This window comes from Triturus cristatus, chromosome 9 (assembly GCF_964204655.1).
Source record: "Triturus cristatus chromosome 9, aTriCri1.1, whole genome shotgun sequence".
NCBI classification, from domain to species: Eukaryota; Metazoa; Chordata; class Amphibia; order Caudata; family Salamandridae; genus Triturus; species Triturus cristatus.
The window spans coordinates 484,775,160-484,794,125 of record NC_140592.1 but is presented as its reverse complement, the minus strand read 5'-3'; the positions used below and the strand labels follow the sequence as shown (position 1 = coordinate 484,794,125).

Genomic DNA, 18,966 nt, shown 5'->3' with positions numbered 1-18,966 from the left:
AGGTACTTTAATTTTCCATCATTGAAACCAGATCCCCACTGGTGGGCCAATTGCTGTAGGACTATTGAGTCAGCCAGGAGTGCAAGGTCTGGCATTTACTCTCTTGCCTTGTTTTCGACAAAATAATTAAATCAGTGGATTCCAACTCAAGTAAATGAATATTAATGAAAGTATGTTCACTTACTGACCCGGTCAACAATCCACCTTCACATATAACAAATTAATAGGAGATGCACAGTGGATGGTGAGGGCAGATCTTATTTGCCTATTGGTTTGTATCATATTCATAGATGGGGTTCTGACAATCTTTTATCCAAGTGACAATCAATCAGGTCCTACCCTGTGTGTTATTGGTGGGTGGAATCCAATAGCGTCTTTCTCACAAACTGTGCACGGGTGAGCAGATGGCTTTGCCCATGGAGTGCTCAGTGAGCATGTTGGGTTTTTCGACCACAAAACCTGTGATTGTGTAAGACCTCTAATGAGCAAATTGCACAATTAGGTCTGGAGCTCCTGGCACAGTTATGCAGAGCTGGTATCAGGAATGGAAATAGTCTGGTATAAATTAGCATATTACTAAAAAACAATTTGAATCTGTCAGAACTTAAAGTAGTTTATACAAGTAGAAATATAAATTCTATCCAGGTATGACACATTCAATAGTACATACATAGTTAGCATAACTATTAACAGATAAGATTCTAACAGGAGAAATTAACAGAGGTGGGTATAGTGTAAGCATGTAGTGGGCATTGGGCTATAAGACCCATTTTATGCTCGTGTTTTAGAAAATAATTTGGAGGTGAGTAAGTAAAGCAGACATGCCAATAGTGAATGAGGAGAACCACCAAGAACACCAAAGAGAAAAATTGAAGACAAGTAGAGTAATAAACACAAGAGAGCATAGTTTCCCGATGCTTTCTCGGATTCTCTTTAATTATAGGTGCAGCCTTAACAGTAAAACTAAAGGATGAAGCCAACTAATTGATAAAAGACAACTAAATAAAAGAGAAAGACAGGAAAGAGCCAATCAACAAAAAAAGCATCAAAAAAAGCAAAATGAAATGTAAGAAATTTTAAGTATTAGGCCAAAATAATGAACATAATGTTTAAGAAAATATAAAACAGATTAGATTGAACTAAGGAAGAAATTGAAATGTAAACTAATGTGAATTCTCAATGGAAAGCAGATTATACAAAAGTACAAATAAAGCAAATGGAAACCAAAAAGCCAATTGCTTAAGTGTAATTAGCAGAATCCTACAGAGAGCAAAAGTACACTAGAACAAAAAAAGTGTCAACTAAAAAGTAAAAAAAGGGAAAAACAAAAATAGTAAGAACATCACATCAGTGTAGCAAGAACACAGAAACATAAGCAAACACCCAAGTCGAGTCTTAAAACAAGAAAAAAGAACATGGATGGATGAGAAACTGGCAAGCAAATGAGCAAACCAAGCATGATACCACCAGTTTTCCATCATGTGTATCTTCATTGCGTTTTTCAACATCAGACTAACCATTAAAGAGAAAAACAAATCTGACCAGCCATAAACAAATCTCTGTGTAGCAGGAACATCCTATATGTTTCATTTTTAACACAATCTGTACACTAATTTAAAAATTCAATGGGTAATCAACGTGGGTAAAAGACCTATAGAGAGCTGCATTTCTACTCCGATTCTTTTTAATTTAAGAGAAAAAAAAGTTTCCACAGACGTACCTCATTTGAAGGAAAAACTACTTGTTACTCTAGGACAGGCAAAAACTACCAAAAACCCAGTATGATCAGAGACACTGAGCCATCAGTTTATGTTGAGGATCTGGTAAAGGAAGTAGGAATACCACAGACACTTGCTGCTGATAGCTCTGACTGGGAGGAAGGTGGTTTGTTACAGCCAAATGACTTTTTTTTCTCATTCCTACGATCTTCATTAATATTCATGAAAGTTAGAAAGGAATATGCTACTTACCAGTATGCATCTGTTCTTGGCATGTAGAGCTGCAGAGTTGTACACTTAGCATAGGTCGCCATCTGGTGTTGGGCCCGGATGTTTGCAGTTTGTTTTTCTTCTTGGACCGTCTTTGGAAGTCACGAGTTTGGTGACTCCTCCTTCGGTCCGTACTGCGCATGGGCTTCGGCTCCATCCTCAGATTGTTTTTCGCCAACAGGGAAATGATGGAGCGTAGTAATAACAGTGAGAAACCCATGTGTGTTGTATCTAAATAAGATGGACTGGAACGGATACAGGTAGCCGGGGAGGCGGGTGGGCGTGTACAACTCTGCAGCTCTACATGCCAAGAACAGATGCATACTGGTAAGTAGCATATTCCGTTCGAGGCATATGAGCTGCAGATTGTACACTTAGCATAGATTATATAGCAGTACCCAACCTTAGCGGCGACCACCGGTATCCGTTGCAGCTGTTTGAAAGAGTGTTTTTAGTACAGCCTGGCCCACCCTAGCTTGCTGCTGGGAATGCACATCTACACAGTAGTGTTTTGTGAATGTGTGCGGTGTAGACCATGTGGCTGCCTTGCATATGTCATCTAAGGGTATATTCCCTAGAAAAGCCATAGAAGCCCCTAACTTTCTTGTAGAGTGGGCTTTAGGGGGAACAGATAATGTTCTCTTTGCCTTCTGATAGCAAATTTGTATGCATTTTACAATCCACCTAGCTATCCCTGATTTTGAGATGGGGTTGCCTTTATGTGGTGGAGAAAAGGAAACGAACAACTGTTTGGTCTTCCTGAAGGGTTGCGTTCTTTGTATGTAATATAGCAACGCTCTTTTCACATCTAGTGTGTGTAAGGCCCTTTCCGCAACAGATTGGGGTTGCGAAAAGAAGACAGGTAATTCCACTGATTGATTGAGGTGGAAGGGGGTAATGACTTTGGGCAGGAACTTCGGATTAGTTCGAAGTATGACCTTGCTGTGATGCATTTGTATGTAAGGTTCCTGTATGGTGAACGCTTGTATTTCACCAACCCTTCTAAGGGAAGTGATAGCTACAAGGAAAGCTGTTTTCCAGGTGAGAAATTGTAGCTCACATTTGTGCATTGGTTCGAAGGGCGGACCCATTAGTCGTGTAAGGACCAAATTTAGATTCCATACAGGGGAGGGTGGTGCCCTGGGAGGAATTACTCGTTTGAGGCCTTCCATGAAGGCTTTAATAGCGGGCACTCTGAAGAGTGACAAATGCTGTCTGTTTTGTAGATAGGCAGCGATCGCTGCTAGGTGTAGGCGTATGGATGAATACGCCAGGTTACACCTGTGAAGATGGAGCAGATAGCATATGATGTGTTGTATGGATGCATCTAGAGGGTTGATTGTATTGTTACGGCAGTACATTACAAATCTTTTCCACTTTGCGGCATAGCATGCTCTAGTGGTAGGACGTCTGGCTTCCATGATGATGTTCATGCAATCAGGGGGAAGGTTAAGGTACCCGAATTCTAAGATTTCAGGAGCCAGATCGCCAGGTTGAGCTGAGCTGGGTCCGGGTGCCTGATTTCTCCATGGTTCTGGGTTAGGAGGCATGGGGAAAGGTGCAGTTTTTGATGTGGTACCACTGATAGTTGTAGTAGCGTGGTGTACCACGGCTGTCTGGCCCACGTCGGAGCTACCAGAATGAGTGTGAGGGAGTGCTGTTGTAGTTTCCTGACCACTAATGGAATTAGTGGGAGAGGTGGAAAGGCGTATGCAAATCTGCCTGACCAGTTCATCCATATCGCATTGCCCTTGGACAATGGGTGTGGGTATCTGGCGGCGAAGCTTGGGCATTTTTTGTTTTCGTGGGTGGCGAAGAGGTCTATTTGAGGATGCCCCCACTGTCGGAAGAATGGGTGAAGAACTTGTGGATGCAGTTCCCATTCGTGTAGTTGTTGAGTCTGTCTGCTGAGCAGATCTGCTATGGTGTTTTGTACGCCTGGAACATGTTGTGCCAGGAGAAAAATGTTTTGGGGAATTGCCCATCTCCATATGCTCTGGGCTAAGCGGGAGAGCTGGGGAGAGTGTGTCCCCCCCTGTTTCTGTATATAATACATCGCAGTCATGTTGTCTGTGCGAATGAGGACTGCTTTGCCTGAAATCTGCTTTTGGAAAGATTTTAGGGCTAGAAAGATCGCCAAAAGCTCCAGATGGTTGATGTGGAGCGTTTTTTGCTGTGGCGTCCATAGACCTTGCATTGTGAGGTGTAAGAGGTGCGCTCCCCAGCCGGAGAGCGATGCGTCCGCTGTTAGAGTCACTTGGGGAACCGGGTCCAGGAACGGCCGTCCCTTGGAAAGGTTTGTGGTGTTCCACCACTGCAGAGAGTGATGTGTGCGGCCGTCCACCAACACCAGATCCGTCAGCTGACCCTGGGCCTGGTTCCACTGTTGTGCTAGGCACTCCTGAAGTGGACGCATGTGGAGTCTTGCATGGGGCACTATGAAGATGCAAGACGCCATCATCCCTATGAGCTTCATAAACACTCTTGCTGGTAGAGAGTGTTGAGGAAGGAATATTTTGCGTAAGGCTAGAATGCTTGTGATTCTGGCTGAGTTTGGATAGGCAATACCTTTTGAGGTGTCTATGGTGGCCCCGAGATATTGCTTTGTGTGAGATGGTATGAGGTGGGACTTTTGGTAGTTCACCGTGAAGCCTAGCTGATGAAGCAGTTGGATGGTGCTGTTTGTATGTTGCACGCATTGGTGGTAGGACGCGGCTTTTATGAGCCAGTCGTCTAAGTAAGGGAAGACGTGAACATGTTGACGTCTGAGGTGTGCTGCTACTACTGCTAGGCATTTGGTAAACACCCGTGGTGCAGTGGTGACCCCGAAGGGGAGAACCTTGAATTGGTAATGTTGCCCGTCCACCACGAACCTGAGGTATTTTCTGTGAGAGGGGTGTATTGGAATGTGAAAGTACGCGTCTTTCAGATCCAGTGTTGTGAGAAAGTCTCCCTGGCAGAGGAGTGGGAGGACTTGTTGTAAGGTGACCATGTGAAAGTGGTCTGAATGTATGTAGGCATTTAGAGGCCGGAGATCCAGAATGGGTCTGAGGGTCTCGTCTTTCTTTGGGATTAAGAAATATAGGGAGTAGACCCCTAGATTTCGTTGATTGTCGGGTACCTGCTCTATGGCGTGTTTCTGGAGGAGCGAGAGTACCTCTTGTTTGAGCAGTGTGGAATGCTCTTGGGACATTGGACGGTGCCTTGGTGGGATATTGGGTGGGGTAGATGTTAGCTCGAGGCAGTACCCTGACCGAATGATTTGGGTCACCCATTTGTCCGATGTTATGGACTCCCATACGTGGATAAAATCTTGTAGTCTGCCCCCGACCGGAGTGGAATGGTCTGGGGGGAGCGAAGGGGAGTCATTGTGCGGGTGGGGTGGCAGAACGGGTATTGTTGGTTTTGCCCCTGCCCTTATTGTTGTTGCCTCTGTAACCACCTCTTTGGTTGCCCTTTGAAAAGGTATTTTGAGGAGGGGATTTGTAGGAGGTAGAGGCATTATCGGTGGAGGAGCCTCTACCTGTGCCACGAAAGGACGAGCGTCGAAAGGAACGCTTAGAGGCTTGGGTCTGGAGCGCTCCCATAGACTTCGCTGTGTCTGTATCTTTCTTCATTTTTTCGAGCGCTTCGTCTACCTTTGGGCCAAAGAGTGTTTGCTGGTCAAAGGTGTGATTAAGTATTGATGTCTGGACCTCAGGCTTGAACCCTGATATCCTGAGCCAGGCATGGCGTCGAAGCAGGACACTGGTGTTTATGGCTCTAGAAGCAGTGTCTGCTGCATCGAGGGCACACTTAATGGAGGTGTTTGTGATTAGTTTGCCCTCCTGTATCAGGTCATGAGCTTGGCGTTTGTATTTCTCTGGAAGGTGCTGCATAAGAGCCTCTAATTCATCATAGTGTGCTCTATCATATCGCGCAAGCAGTGCTTGTGTATTTGCAATGCGCCACATGTTTGCAGCCTGGTAGGCGGTGCGTTTACCAGACGCGTCCAGAAGTTTAGATTCCTTGTCTGGTGGTGGGGCATCTCCTGAAGATTGGGAGTTAGCCCTCTTTCTAGCTGTGGAGACAACTAGGGAATCTAGAGGAGCAGGGCCCTTGATGTATGCAGGGTCTGTGGGTGCCGCCTTGTACTTCTTCTCTATTCTAGGGTTTAGTACTCTGGCTCTGACAGGGTCTTTGAATACCTCTGTAGCGTGCTTGGTGACACCCTTAAGCATGGGTAAAATAGCAGTGGAACGATCTTGTAAATCAAATGTATCCAGTAGGAAGTCTTCTTCCACTGGTTCCGTGTGCATGTCCACCCCATGGTAGTGTGCTGCTCTCTGCACTAAATGGTGAAACCCTAAAGAGTCCTCTGGAGGAGACGGCCTTGATGGGTATAGGTCGTCTTGAGGTACATTGGGTACATCAGGGTTATTATAATCCTCCCATGGATCTGGGGTCCCTGGTGGAGTGGGATCCATTGGGGCGTCCCCTGGGTCATTGTCCGGGTCCCCGTCATCCGGGTCTGGGGATGGGGCCGGATCGTAGTGAGGTAAAGGTGGAGGGGGTGGTGGTGGGAGGGGGGGTGGCAGTGGGGAGGGTACTCTAAGGGGAGAAGTAGCTGAGTCCCTCTTTTTGGGTGGAGGAGGAGGAGCCGGAGCCTCAAGGCGACGCTTCTTAGTAATCACAGTCAAAAGGCCAGTCTTTGGATCTCTGGACAAAGTCTTTTGTAAAGGGTCTGGTGTAAACAGAGCCAATGGCGCCGAGTCGTCTGTCGGCACCGGCGATTTCGGAACCGGAGGTTTCGACGGAGTCCTTTCCATCGGCCGGGACCGGAGTCGCGGAGGGCCCGAAGGCCGGTGTCGATGTACGGGATGGAAAAAGTGCCGCTTCGAGAGATGAAGATGATGAAGGAACTCGAAGAATCGAGGATTTTCCGTCGAGGCTGGAACCGTAGAAGTTCGAAGCCGGAGTACGAAGGATCACATCCGAGCCCGATGGCGGAAAAAAACAATCTGAGGATGGAGCCGAAGCCCATGCGCAGTACGGACCGAAGGAGGAGTCACCAAACTCGTGACTTCCAAAGACGGTCCAAGAAGAAAAACAAACTGCAAACATCCGGGCCCAACACCAGATGGCGACCTATGCTAAGTGTACAATCTGCAGCTCATATGCCTCGAACATAATATTTCGCTCATTCCTTCCTAAAAGGTTGGAAAGTTGTTAGGAATTCATGAAAAACACCTAGAAGGTGACAACACCTGTAAAACAAATGTATGTCCTATTAACACTTATGAATCCTGATATAAGACCGAGAATGCTTGGATTTGTATACATCGACTCACAGATGTTCTAATTTATACAATCGACCAGCATCAATTTCAGTACCCGCGGAATTTATATCGAAAGCTGTAGTCTCAATAACCATTATACCTCTAGTTGGGAGACCTCATACAGAGGCAACGTTGCCAACGCAAAATAACAATTGTGGGTATATCAGTAGTTAATGGGGATTTTTGAGTCCCTAGATAAGAATCACTGTTCTTTCAATTACTGAGAGACTGAGAAACCGCATAATCATTGTCCTTTAAAACTAAAGTTTAGTCTAGAAATAAGGAATGAATAAAGAAAATGTTACTCCACCTTGCTGTAAATAAGCACTGACAGCTTTAGCTAAAGACGACACTGAGCTTCGGTGCAAGCACATGCTGTTGATACAAGATATTTCAAACTTGGGCAACATTGTCAGAAGAAAGGAACCTTAGTGGAGCACAGACAATACTTTTACAGACCCTTCCTTATTATCTATTCATTAATTGATAAAATATTTGGTTCTTCAATCTTTTACTGAAAATATGAGCAAAGAGAAACAAAAGGCCTTTTACGACGGACAGCTGAATTGCGGAAAAATGAGAAACAAGCCCTATTAAGTGTGCCTGCATTCTTCCACAAATCATTGACGCCTCAGACACCTGCATAGAAGGGTAGCTATGAAATGTTGGAGATAACTGCAGACGAGTAGCAGGCTACTACTTCTATTTTTCCCACCTCTCACAAGCTGGAGATGTGCTAAGAGCTGCACAGGGACACAAACGTATAACCCGTAGTTGATCTAAGCTACCATGTTACTGTATTACTTGTTCAAGAGACTGTCTTGAGACAGGAATTTGGATGCAGAGGAAGGGGTTGTGTCAGGCTGCTTTTGTGTGTCTGCAAATTAAACAGTCAGAAAAACAGGGGACGGGCAAAGGAACATTTTGGGGGCTGGGGTTAGTGAACAGGAGTATGATGGCTGAATGGTACACAGGGGGGCTATTATGGAATATAGGTAGACAGGGGAACAAGCTGCATGAGGGGTATGATGGGACCCAGATGGGGAAGACTGGCACATGGGGAAGGGTGAAGGTGACTAACTATGTCCAATGTTGCTCCCAGGTATGACAAAATTTCTGTTAGTGAGACCAATTTCAAAAGATTACTTTCTTTGTTCTGTGAGATTTAATCAGTTAATTGTCTAAGTTTAGATACATTATTTCATTTTTTGACAATGAAGATGAGCTGCAACTACTGCCATGCTCTTGGGAAGAGGAATTCTTGTTGATGGGAAGCATAGGTTAATTGTAGTGTGAGTGACCTATTACAAATTACATAGATTTTATGCGCTTTTCCGTTACTGAAATAAGAAAATAGGTGTCCTGATGACCTACAGCACACATGCAGTCTCCTGGACTAAGATGAGGAAAGATTTAATGAAGGCTTAACAAGAAAACTCTATTGTGAACTTGTGGTTGGCATATCCCGAACTAGAATGTGCCTGCATACCTTCTTTGGACCATTCTTCAGCACCAGTAAATGTTAAGTAAATACCTATTCCCTTCTGGGGCTTGGGCAGTGCTTCTTCACATTTTTCAAATACTGTAGTCTTCTTGTTCAGCATGGCTAGATAGAATTTTAAGGTTGGTACGGATGGAATAGATGGAAAAAGTCCTTTGAAGCATAGGGAGCAGCCATCTTTTACAATAATCAGTACTCATTTGTCCCCAGTGATTTTATCTCTTTTTTTGAACAGAGGTCTCCATAAAGGTACCGGAGACTTACCTGATGGAAGTGGAAAGCCTATGGCCTTATTACGAGTTTAGCGGCCCATAGACTGCCGTATTACGAGTTGGGCAGATTGGCTTTGAGAGCACCACCGCTAGACAGCTGAGACCACAGGCCAACCGCTGGGTTCACGGTCGGGGAAAGGAAGCTGCCATAGGACGGTACAGGGGAGCTGCACCACAGTCTGTATTACGATTTGCCTGTTCCACAAGCGGACCACCGCAGTCCCACCGCCTACTTCAAGGTGGCAGTGACGAGGGATTTGGGGAGTGTTCTCATCCCGGTCATCGTCTTCCAGGCAGATTCCGACATGGATCTCTTTCTCCAGGTCACCCGTTCACAGCAGGATCTTTACTCCGAGGATTACAAACCTGTTTGCGGCGATCTACAGGCGAGTCCTTTTCGACCCATATAACCTTGCCAGGACTGCCTACATATGGGCTGAACCCCGGTAATGGGTATATGGTATTTTTCCACATATATCATACATGTGTGCGCATCAAATACATATGCAGTCGAAATGCACACACAGGCATCAATATATTTGTGAAAAATACTTACCACAGCTGCAAGGTCCCCGCCTCCACGATGTCAGCCCCGTGGTCAACTCATAATACAGCGCTCTTTGGACCACCATCGCCGTGGGCTGCTGACAGGGGTGGACGCAGCACTATGGTGGTTGGACCACTGCGCTCATAATGAGGTCCTAAGTCTCTTTGGCTTTCTGCGTGTACATTCAGAAAAATGGCTTCAAGTTGAAAAGCTTGACCCTGATCTGTAAGGCGAATGGTACCCTGACGTCGAACGACGTGGCATAAAGAGTAGCGTCAAGAATGACCGTGACATTCTTAGAGAAGGAAGGCAAAGTAACATTGGAAGCTGAACTTCTCAAGAGGCCTTCTTGCTTCTCTTATTTTCCTTGTTCTCAACTTCTTTTAATTTCCCGCAGCCTTCTCTTTTGATATATTTCAGCAGAATTCACACTGTTTTGGACAATTCAAGGCTAGAAAACAGACTAAACAGGCCAAGAGAGGATCTGTAGCAGCTTTATTCCTTCCACAAGAAGGGCACTTCATGAATTGTGAAGGCTTAGTATTGGATCAAAAGGTGGAACACGACCTCTAAATATATCCTAGCACTGAAAGACGTTGAGTGAATTTAAAAATCATTAGGTTCTACACAAAATCAGATAAAGAAACGCCTAGAGTGTTCCAGGATCCATTTCACACAAGCGCGATTAAAAAAAAATAGTGTGGACAAACTGATAATTGTGGTGCTTCATTACAAGTTCCAGGACAGTTAAAGGTTTTTTTTTTTTTTAACTCTCCTAATGCAAAAGCCTACCAGTCTGCTTTTTCCCCTCATCGGTAGACTTGTTAGGCAACAGGTTGTTTTATAGGTTCCCACTGCAGATGACCTAGGCCTTGAAATTGACCACAGTCATGACTCCTTGCATCCATTTGCACAAGAGAAGGGAAATAAAAGTCTCACCAATTAATATGTGATTCATGTTCCTTTTAATGTGGAGCTCACAACATCTAAAAGAATTCCTCAGAAAGTGTAAAACTGTAGTCATAACTTTAATCTCCACTAAAAGTCAGCTGCGGGATCCCACCATTTATTTCTTACCACCCTCTTATTATAGGGGTACATGCATGGTGCCTGCACATTGACCACAATACCACTGAATCCACTTAATTAACAGTCAATCATGTTTTCAGTAAACCATTAGTTTACTTCTAAGGGAGGTGGCTGGCATGAATGAGAGGACCATTGGTTCATGGAATGAGACTATCAGGCGGGGTCCCGAGTGTCAAGTTAAGTGAAAGTTGAGAATATTGTGAATTTGGAGTTGCGCAGTACTTTGGCATTTGGGAATAACGCAGGCACAGTGGTTCCAGGAGAAAGGCAATGTTTGAAAATAAATCTTTCAAAGGGAGTACAGCTCGCTACAATATGCTGGATGACTAGGATATTTGAGTCGGATACGCAGAGGATGCCATGCCACTTGGAATACGAGTTGCCATACAAATCCTGCATATAGGATTTTTATTCTTCATTATGCGTTTCTGTAATCAATTTTGCATGGTTGGATTGATGTTCCAGAGCACTTACATGATTAACTGTTGGACATGAACTGCAGTGGCGGCTGGTGCATAGAGGGTGCTGCAGCACAGTCTCCCCAATCAAACACACAAACAGAGAAGTGACTTTTCGCAGCTACAGATAGACTTGTCACTTTGAGAGCTTTCATTGCTGTTGTCTCTGCGCTGACAGCGATAAATGTGCAAGTCAGCAACAAAACGGAAAGGGGTATCAGCAGAGTTATGGGAATTGCATGTGTCTGAGGGGTGCTTGGCATTTCAGCTCCCTTCAAACATTCGCAACCATTGACATTCTGTGCATGCCCAAAACAGCGCAGCATGGCTGAAGACAGAAGCCTACATGGGCAAAAACACTTTTCACTCGAGTTACCCACCATCCTATCAGAAGACAGGTTAGACCGTGGTGAAGCGAGGTCAGCCCCAGTCCTATATGGACTTCTGATCGGACCTTTCAAAGGACCCGTTTTTAGTTGGATTGGTTTGCACTACCCACCAAATGCCCACAGGGAACAGCTGTGGCATGTATGTTAAGCAGTAAACTTAAACAGAATGAGTCGCTTGTTGGCAATGCCACAAAACACATAGCAATAGCTGTGAAGGAACAGCAAACACAATATCACACAAATGCTACTTGCCTTATAAGTGATTTAAGTTTCTGCTTGTGAATGATGCTTTCCGTTCGTTTGTTTGCCTTTCCAACTTTCCATCTAATTAAAGTTATCATCAGCTGTTAACTCCTTACACACGCAGGAGGCCGGAGCACTGTGCCCAAAACATTTAGATAAGAGGGTAAGAAAAGCCTGCAATAATGACTCCATCTGTCCCCAAAGTTCTAATTGTAGTGTAACTTTATACTAGAGGTGGGCAAGTCAACAAACTAACAGGGAGAGCTGAGCCAAGAGTCTGCTGCAGCTCTGACATCCCATACGTAAATCATGCAACAAACATTGCTAGAATGTGACACGGTGCCTTTAAAATTAAAACTGTATTTCTGGAACACGTCGAAGCATTTTACCTTAGTACACCAAATGATATCTCTGCATTGGGAAGTATTTCTTGAAAGTGAGAATTTTTCAACATGTCACCGTCCTGAAGACAATGACATTAGTGAACTAAAAGTGAAGTCGGTTGTCATCTGCAATTATATGTGCCCGAGATCCTTAGTATAGATGTAGCAACATTATAGGTTATTAAATAAAACACAGGCGGTTTCTTGGACTCACATATTTGAAGGTGCGGTCATATGTGGTAACAAACAAAAAGGAGGCTTGGTGAAATCAAGTATGTGCCGGGACTGCACATTTTAGTTCAGCAGGGACTGATCCCAGAATTTCCTGTTTCACTAGATGGGTATCTCTCTCTATGGGGGGAGATTCTAGGAGGGAGAACTCCTTGAATCCCCTTCAACAACATGGTACTTGTTCACTTCGTTGACTCTAAAGCATGTACCTTTACCCCACCACTTTCCAAGTTAATCAGCACCACTGATGAACTGTTCTGTTTGCAGAAAATTATCTGTGCAGGCGCTCATTGTTTGCAGCCGAGCAGATAAGAGGGCATAGGTGTCAATGATGTTGTTCAACTGGAATATCTTCTGATCATGTTTTCTCGCCCTGCAAATCCATCGCTTCTTTCCTATCCTCCACTCCAAAGACACTCTCAGGGCATGGGTCTCACTACCTACTTTTCAAGAATGATGGATGTGGGCATTTGATGGCTTGGTGTTTGATGCCTGGCTTTTTAGTGTGGGGCTACTTTGTCCGTTGTGGCTTCAGGTTACAACCACTCTGAATCTGTAGGGTGCAATTTTCCTCTGGTCAACTGCTATGTTCCACAATCTGCCCCAAAAATCCATATGTATGAATTTGAATGCAAAGCAGGCAGTCATTGTCTGCATATGCGTTTGTATGTGTTTGCTTGTAGGAGTTTCTACTAGACTGTAACACTGGTCTCCTCATGCACCTAGTTACACTCACTGCAGACCCATTAATGAGGCCACATCACTACACACTTTTCTCCAATATCTGGAGAGACACTTGCAATACAGTGCTTCAACATCTCGTAAGGCATTCCCTTCTATGTAGGCTCAGACATGGTTTCATTCTCTTCTTGTAGATTTTCATGTGCTTTTGAGGTTTTCTGCTCTGAAGTTGATTGGTACCACCACTAAGATTGGTGCAGGGAGAGAGGAAAAGGAAGTGTCTGTGGGTTTTTGTTTGTTTATCATAAAGGACTGTGAAAGAGTATTCTACTACACAATGTCCTCATTTGAGAAGATCAGTCGCTCAACACTCGTAATCTTAAATTCAACGTTCCTGACATAATGCTGGTATACTTGCTGTATAGGGGTTGGCCCAGATGGATTCATCAAGTTTTTTTTGTTGGTTGTGCTGAGTTGTGTTTAGTCCGGTGCACGTCTGGACAAGAAGTGTCTTACATACTAGAAAACTCAACAAATGTAACAAAAATAGAATAGAAACAACTACAAAAATCCACAAATTGATGTATGACCATTGGATCAAATGAAATACCCATTCGGTATATAACTAACCATCAAATATATTTTGTAGATGTCAACATGAAAAAGCGGAGTAAGCACATTTGACTGCGTTAAAAAAAATAAAAGGACATGACCCGCAATTTCTTATCTACCTGTGGCTCTAGTGAACAGACTTACCAGCTCCCCCGTCTCTGGGTTTAGCACGGTAGCTTGGTCAAAGTTCAAGGTTCCCCCCTCATTCTGGAAGAAAGAGCACGGAAAAAGTCCACGTTATGAAGGTAGCACACATTCCATTAAATGCAGCTTCTTGCGTGGCATTTTATTCAGTGGTAACAAGATACTGTGGCAAGGTGCTGCAAATACTTTTCACAGAAGAGTAGATGGGGGGGGGAGATAAGCAGGCTACAGGTTTGTCTGGAAAACTTCTATAATGCATGTGCCCGATGATAACTTGCCCTGACCATTAAATATTCAAACTTTTTTGGTGACAAAATCCAGAAAGTTTAGGATCACAAGTGTCTTGACAATAATTAACATGGTTTTGGAAATCTCACCTAGCTGGCAATTATTTCAGTTGCTAACCAAAGTAGTTTGGAGGTCTCAGCACAGTTCTTGGTGGTGGTATTAAAAGTAAAATATACACATTTGAACCCCTAGTTGTGCCTCATTCAAGAGACTAAGGAATAGTATAGATAGTAGACCCAGCTCACCCCTCCTTTCTCTGCTGTGTCCAAAAAGCAGCTAAGCCAAAGAGAGTCATACTTGCCAGTGCCTTCTGGAATGACAGTCTTTAGATCTGCAATTCTGCACCTTATACGGATAACCAATTACTATGTCTTATTGATATCTTGAAAACTTGGACTGTATCTGGTTCCAAGGGACCAAAGTTTGATACCCCTGAGCTGGGCTATTGCTTGAGATTTCTGTTCTGGGCTTTTGCTTGAGATTTCTGAAACTAAAAACATGTTTTCTATTGCAAATACACAAACCTACAATTTCTGACACAATCCAGGGATGAAATACATAGCTAAAGAGATGGTGTGGGATCAAGAAGTATGCAGGGCATGAAATCCCATCTCTGAGATTTGCATTAAAAACAAATATTTCTCAAATAGAATGGGAGACTTCCTACCAGGTCCACCCTCCACCTCTCACTCCATTTCAGGTGGAATATATACAATTAGATTTTTTTGTAGTCTTTAGAGGCAGTCATGTCATGTTCTCATGCCTAGGTCGGCCTAGCCAGGTGACTCTTCTCCTACGTCAGCAGTTTTAGACTTTCCACCAGATAACCTCATATCAAAGATTCCTACAGAGGCAATCAACCATAAAACAAGCATAACATTCTCTTGCTATGAAGTAGAACTTTGTCTTTACCAATACCTTAGGCGAACCTCATACGATACTTGAACAATAATTATGTGCATAAAGTAATCCTGCTGAGGTGAACTTCTGCTATTGCAACGTGTTTTTTCCCCCAACCTTATTTATTTTTAACACCATCAAAGGGGTACCAGTGAATCTTGGGTAAACTAAATCTTGCAATGGCAAAAACACCCTTTTATCCTTCAACATTTTTTTTAAAAAAAAGCACACCTGCACAAAAAGTTTTCCACTGCCATGGCCCAGTAACTCGTGGAGGCCGACCTGGACCTCGAATGAGGGGCCTTTCCACTTAAGATACAGATCCTGCAAAAAAGAACAGTGGAGGAATTAAGAAAGACAGTACACAACTCAGTTTTTTTATAAAGTATCATCTCCAAAATAAAATTGAAAAGATGCATAATAAGCTTCAATGTCCAAACAATGTTGCCTCTAAGTTGAGGTAGCTTCCAATATGCACACCCCATCAGCAACAGACATATGAGCATATCCTTCTGAATCAACTGCTATAAAACACCCATTCCTTTACACCTACGATAGGTTAACGTCACATTTATTTTCACAGCCGGCCAACTTTCTTTTGTTGTAATGTGGATTCCTCTGGTAGCCGAGATGTGGCTGTGAGGAAGTTCTTTTACTAATGATCACCAACATGGGAACTCTGCTATTTTTGGAAGGTTTGGAACTATGATTACCAAACTACACAAAACTTAATGAGAAAGTAAGACTACATGTTTACGGCCAACTGTGTATGTAATTGATATTTCGATGGAATGTTTAATTACTTTTTTATCTGTATGATATCTGTACAAAACTGTGCACACAATTCAATAAAAAGAGTTTGACACACTAGGACTCATTCAGCTTTGACCGGTGATTAAATAAGATATAACTGGCTACCTAGTGACCCTACAGTGTGTGGGAATTAAATGGTAGTAAGTATGATATCAGGGGACACCAACAATCAACATCCTTGTCAGCAGACTCATCATTTGTTTTTCCAGAGTTTTATATAGCACGAACTTGACCCGAATCCAATCAGGTATCAGAGCGCTTTACATAGCACCAGTTACGTTACATTAGGACACATTCATTCTTTGTTAGGCATGGGGAGATTAAGTGATTTGCCCAGAATCACAGGATGATCAGCGTCATTACCGAGACTCGAACCCAGTTCCCCAGGTCCGAGGTCAAGCGCCCTAGCCGTTAGGCCAACTCCTCTCCCCAATCAGTGGAAGGGAGACTGGAGTGACACCTCGTTCTTCAAAAGTGACATACAGTGCTTCAACAGAGGTAACTTACAACCAATATCCTAATATAAATGTCTTCTCTCAATAGGGTGCAGCCTAAAAGATGGCACAATGGGCTGCTTTACATCTGAGTAGGGGTATGTAGAAAACAGACGCAAACTTCACTTGTGAAAAACTTAGCCCCGACCTTCTTGCTTTTCAAAGAAAATGGCCTGATGGGGAAACTCCCAATTTCCTAATTAGCTTGTACACTTTGGGATAGAGAGCGTATAAACACAATATATATTGCCAGGAAGCAAGAATTATATTTAAAGAAAGTTTGCCAATGGGCTCTCATGCCTAGATACACCCATCCTGTAACCATTCACCCAGGTAAGGGAGACTTATAATTTGGAGACAATTACAAGAAAAGAGCTGCGCTGTACGGTCACCCTCCATTAAATCTATTGCTTCTTCGCCAACTAGAACCCACCCCATGCTTGTATCCACACCCAAACCAAGTTCTAAAGTGGCAGACCTTGTCCTCCTCCGCTAGGAAGGTGAGCTTCTCCTTCTCTGTGGTATTGGCAACAGACAACACATTCCCAAGAGATACATTCTTGAAACCATCTTTCTGTCGGACATCATCATCTGGAGAGAGAAAGAAGGAAATAAAAACCAGCGGCATATGCTGTCCATAAGATACACATATTTCAAACGAAAAGACAAATAAATAGAGGCCACCTAAATCCACACTCCAATCAATTACATTAATAAACTCTTCTGCTTCGTCTCAGTCAGGTATATGTTTGTTACTCTTAACTACATCACTTCTTGTATATAGGCAGCAGCACAATAGTGATAAAGATAAACAAGATGATCTGCAAACACTGACCCCATGTACGGGCATTCTATTGCTGGAGATAAAGATACAACCAGGATTCCTACCAATTCAAAAGAAGCTTTCTGGGCATTATGAGGGCAAACAAACTGCTGAAAGAAGAGAAATCACAGAAAAGTCTACACATTTCAAAGGCATGTACCATTGCAACTTTCTTTTAAAAAACACTCAAAGTGCCCAGGCTCTCTTACACTGGTGATGAAGTCAGCCACTCAACTCGCCAATGATGTCATGTCAAAAGGCAGAAGGCGGTCTTTTTATTTAGGGATGAGTGTCTTACGGGGTGGGGGGTGTAATAGTTAAGACATACAGCAATGGAGTGTCCCACATTGAGCCACAAAACCTTTCACTTCGGTTGGCAATTTAAAAACAAATTCCAAAACCCATACCAGAAGATTGTACAAGACAACAGCCAGACAAAAATAATAAAAATAAACAAATGGCTCACATATTTATTGTAAAAACACAGACTCCTGCCATTTGCTAACCAGAACTGAATACCGCATACTTACAATTGGGAATGTTTATCCCGGCTGGAATGCCACTGCCAGAAAAGGTGAGCACGTCCAAGGATGTGAAATCTGGTTTCAGGAAGTGGTCCTTCTCAAACTCTTTAGGCCAAGGCAACTCCTGCAGAAACTGTTCTGCTGAGGCCACCAGCTGGCCGAATCTAGCACTCATGGCCTTGTTTACAACAGCCACAAAACCTGCAGAAAGGTGGTAAGGACACAGGAAATTATGAGTAGAGGCTCAGTAACTACGCCAGACACTGTGATGAGTGTGGTAGGAAAAGGTGGGTAGGAAAAAAAACACTGAATTGGTTATGTATTTCACAGTCACTCCCCAACACTGCACTGGGCTACTGCCCAGTACAAGACATACATTAATTTTGTAATTAGTATCTGATACATAAACGTTTAAATTATTCTCTATTTAGTGATAAAAGCCTCGCATAGGTGCAAGACTGGTGTGAGCATCAGAAAATAATCACAACCAGTACTATGTTTGGTAGAAAAATACGAACACATTCAATACTTGATTATGCAAGGAAACAGTTACTGTTATGGAAACTCTTCTATTCTTAGTCATTACACTTTTCATCATTATCACCTTGTGAGTCTTTGTCACCTAGTGGCAGGACATAAACTCCTTTTCTATCTCTTTGAACTCTTAGTTTGAGTCTTCCTCCGTCCAGTGCTGGGTTTTATTTTGATGTTTATGGCACTTGATGCTTAAGCATTCATAACGTTTGTTACTTTTTGAGTACTTTTTCCCCATATGTTTGGATTCTACCCATGTTTTGTGGATTCCAGAGGAGGAAAGTGAGAAAATAGCCAAAATGGGAAAACGTACTGAGCAAGAAAGGGCTTGCCTTTTTCCCATGCAACAGTACAAACAAAAGATTTGGTTGCTAAGATCACCCTCTTAAAGGCTATCAAAAAAACGAGCAAAGATGTAAATTGAAAAAGGAAAAAAAACACACACTTTTTACCATAGTTTCTTTATTTTTCTAAGTAGTAGTCAATTGTTCCTGTTTTTGGCGATTTCTAACAAGCAGTTTGTGATGGAACATGGTGTGAGACCCTGGGGTGAGCCTGGAAAGCTCAGAATTTCTAAAAAGACGACAACATTTGGACTTCAGCAAGGGCTCATTTGTGCAGATTGCCTTTGGTTTTTTCAAAGAAATTAATAGTTGAAATAAATGTAATGGTAAAAAATAGATTTGGGTGACAAAGTTTTGATTTGGAACGTTTTGCCCCTTGACTGATTTGCA

General features: G+C 43.2%; 1 protein-coding gene across 4 annotated transcripts in view; it reads right to left on the bottom strand.

Moving 5' to 3' along the window:
• The window catches only part of DPP3 (dipeptidyl peptidase 3), a 533,904-nt gene that overhangs the window by 200,782 nt on the left and 314,156 nt on the right, over nucleotides 1-18,966 (bottom strand). For all 4 annotated transcript variants that reach the window (XM_085625440.1, XM_085625443.1, XM_085625441.1 and 1 more), the window contains 4 exons: nucleotides 17,705-17,899; nucleotides 16,830-16,942; nucleotides 15,276-15,368; nucleotides 13,857-13,919 (listed from right to left, as the gene is read on the bottom strand). In XM_085625440.1, the coding sequence (XP_085481566.1) occupies nucleotides 13,857-13,919; nucleotides 15,276-15,368; nucleotides 16,830-16,942; nucleotides 17,705-17,899 (464 nt within the window). The remainder of the gene's footprint in view (nucleotides 1-13,856; nucleotides 13,920-15,275; nucleotides 15,369-16,829; nucleotides 16,943-17,704; nucleotides 17,900-18,966) is intronic.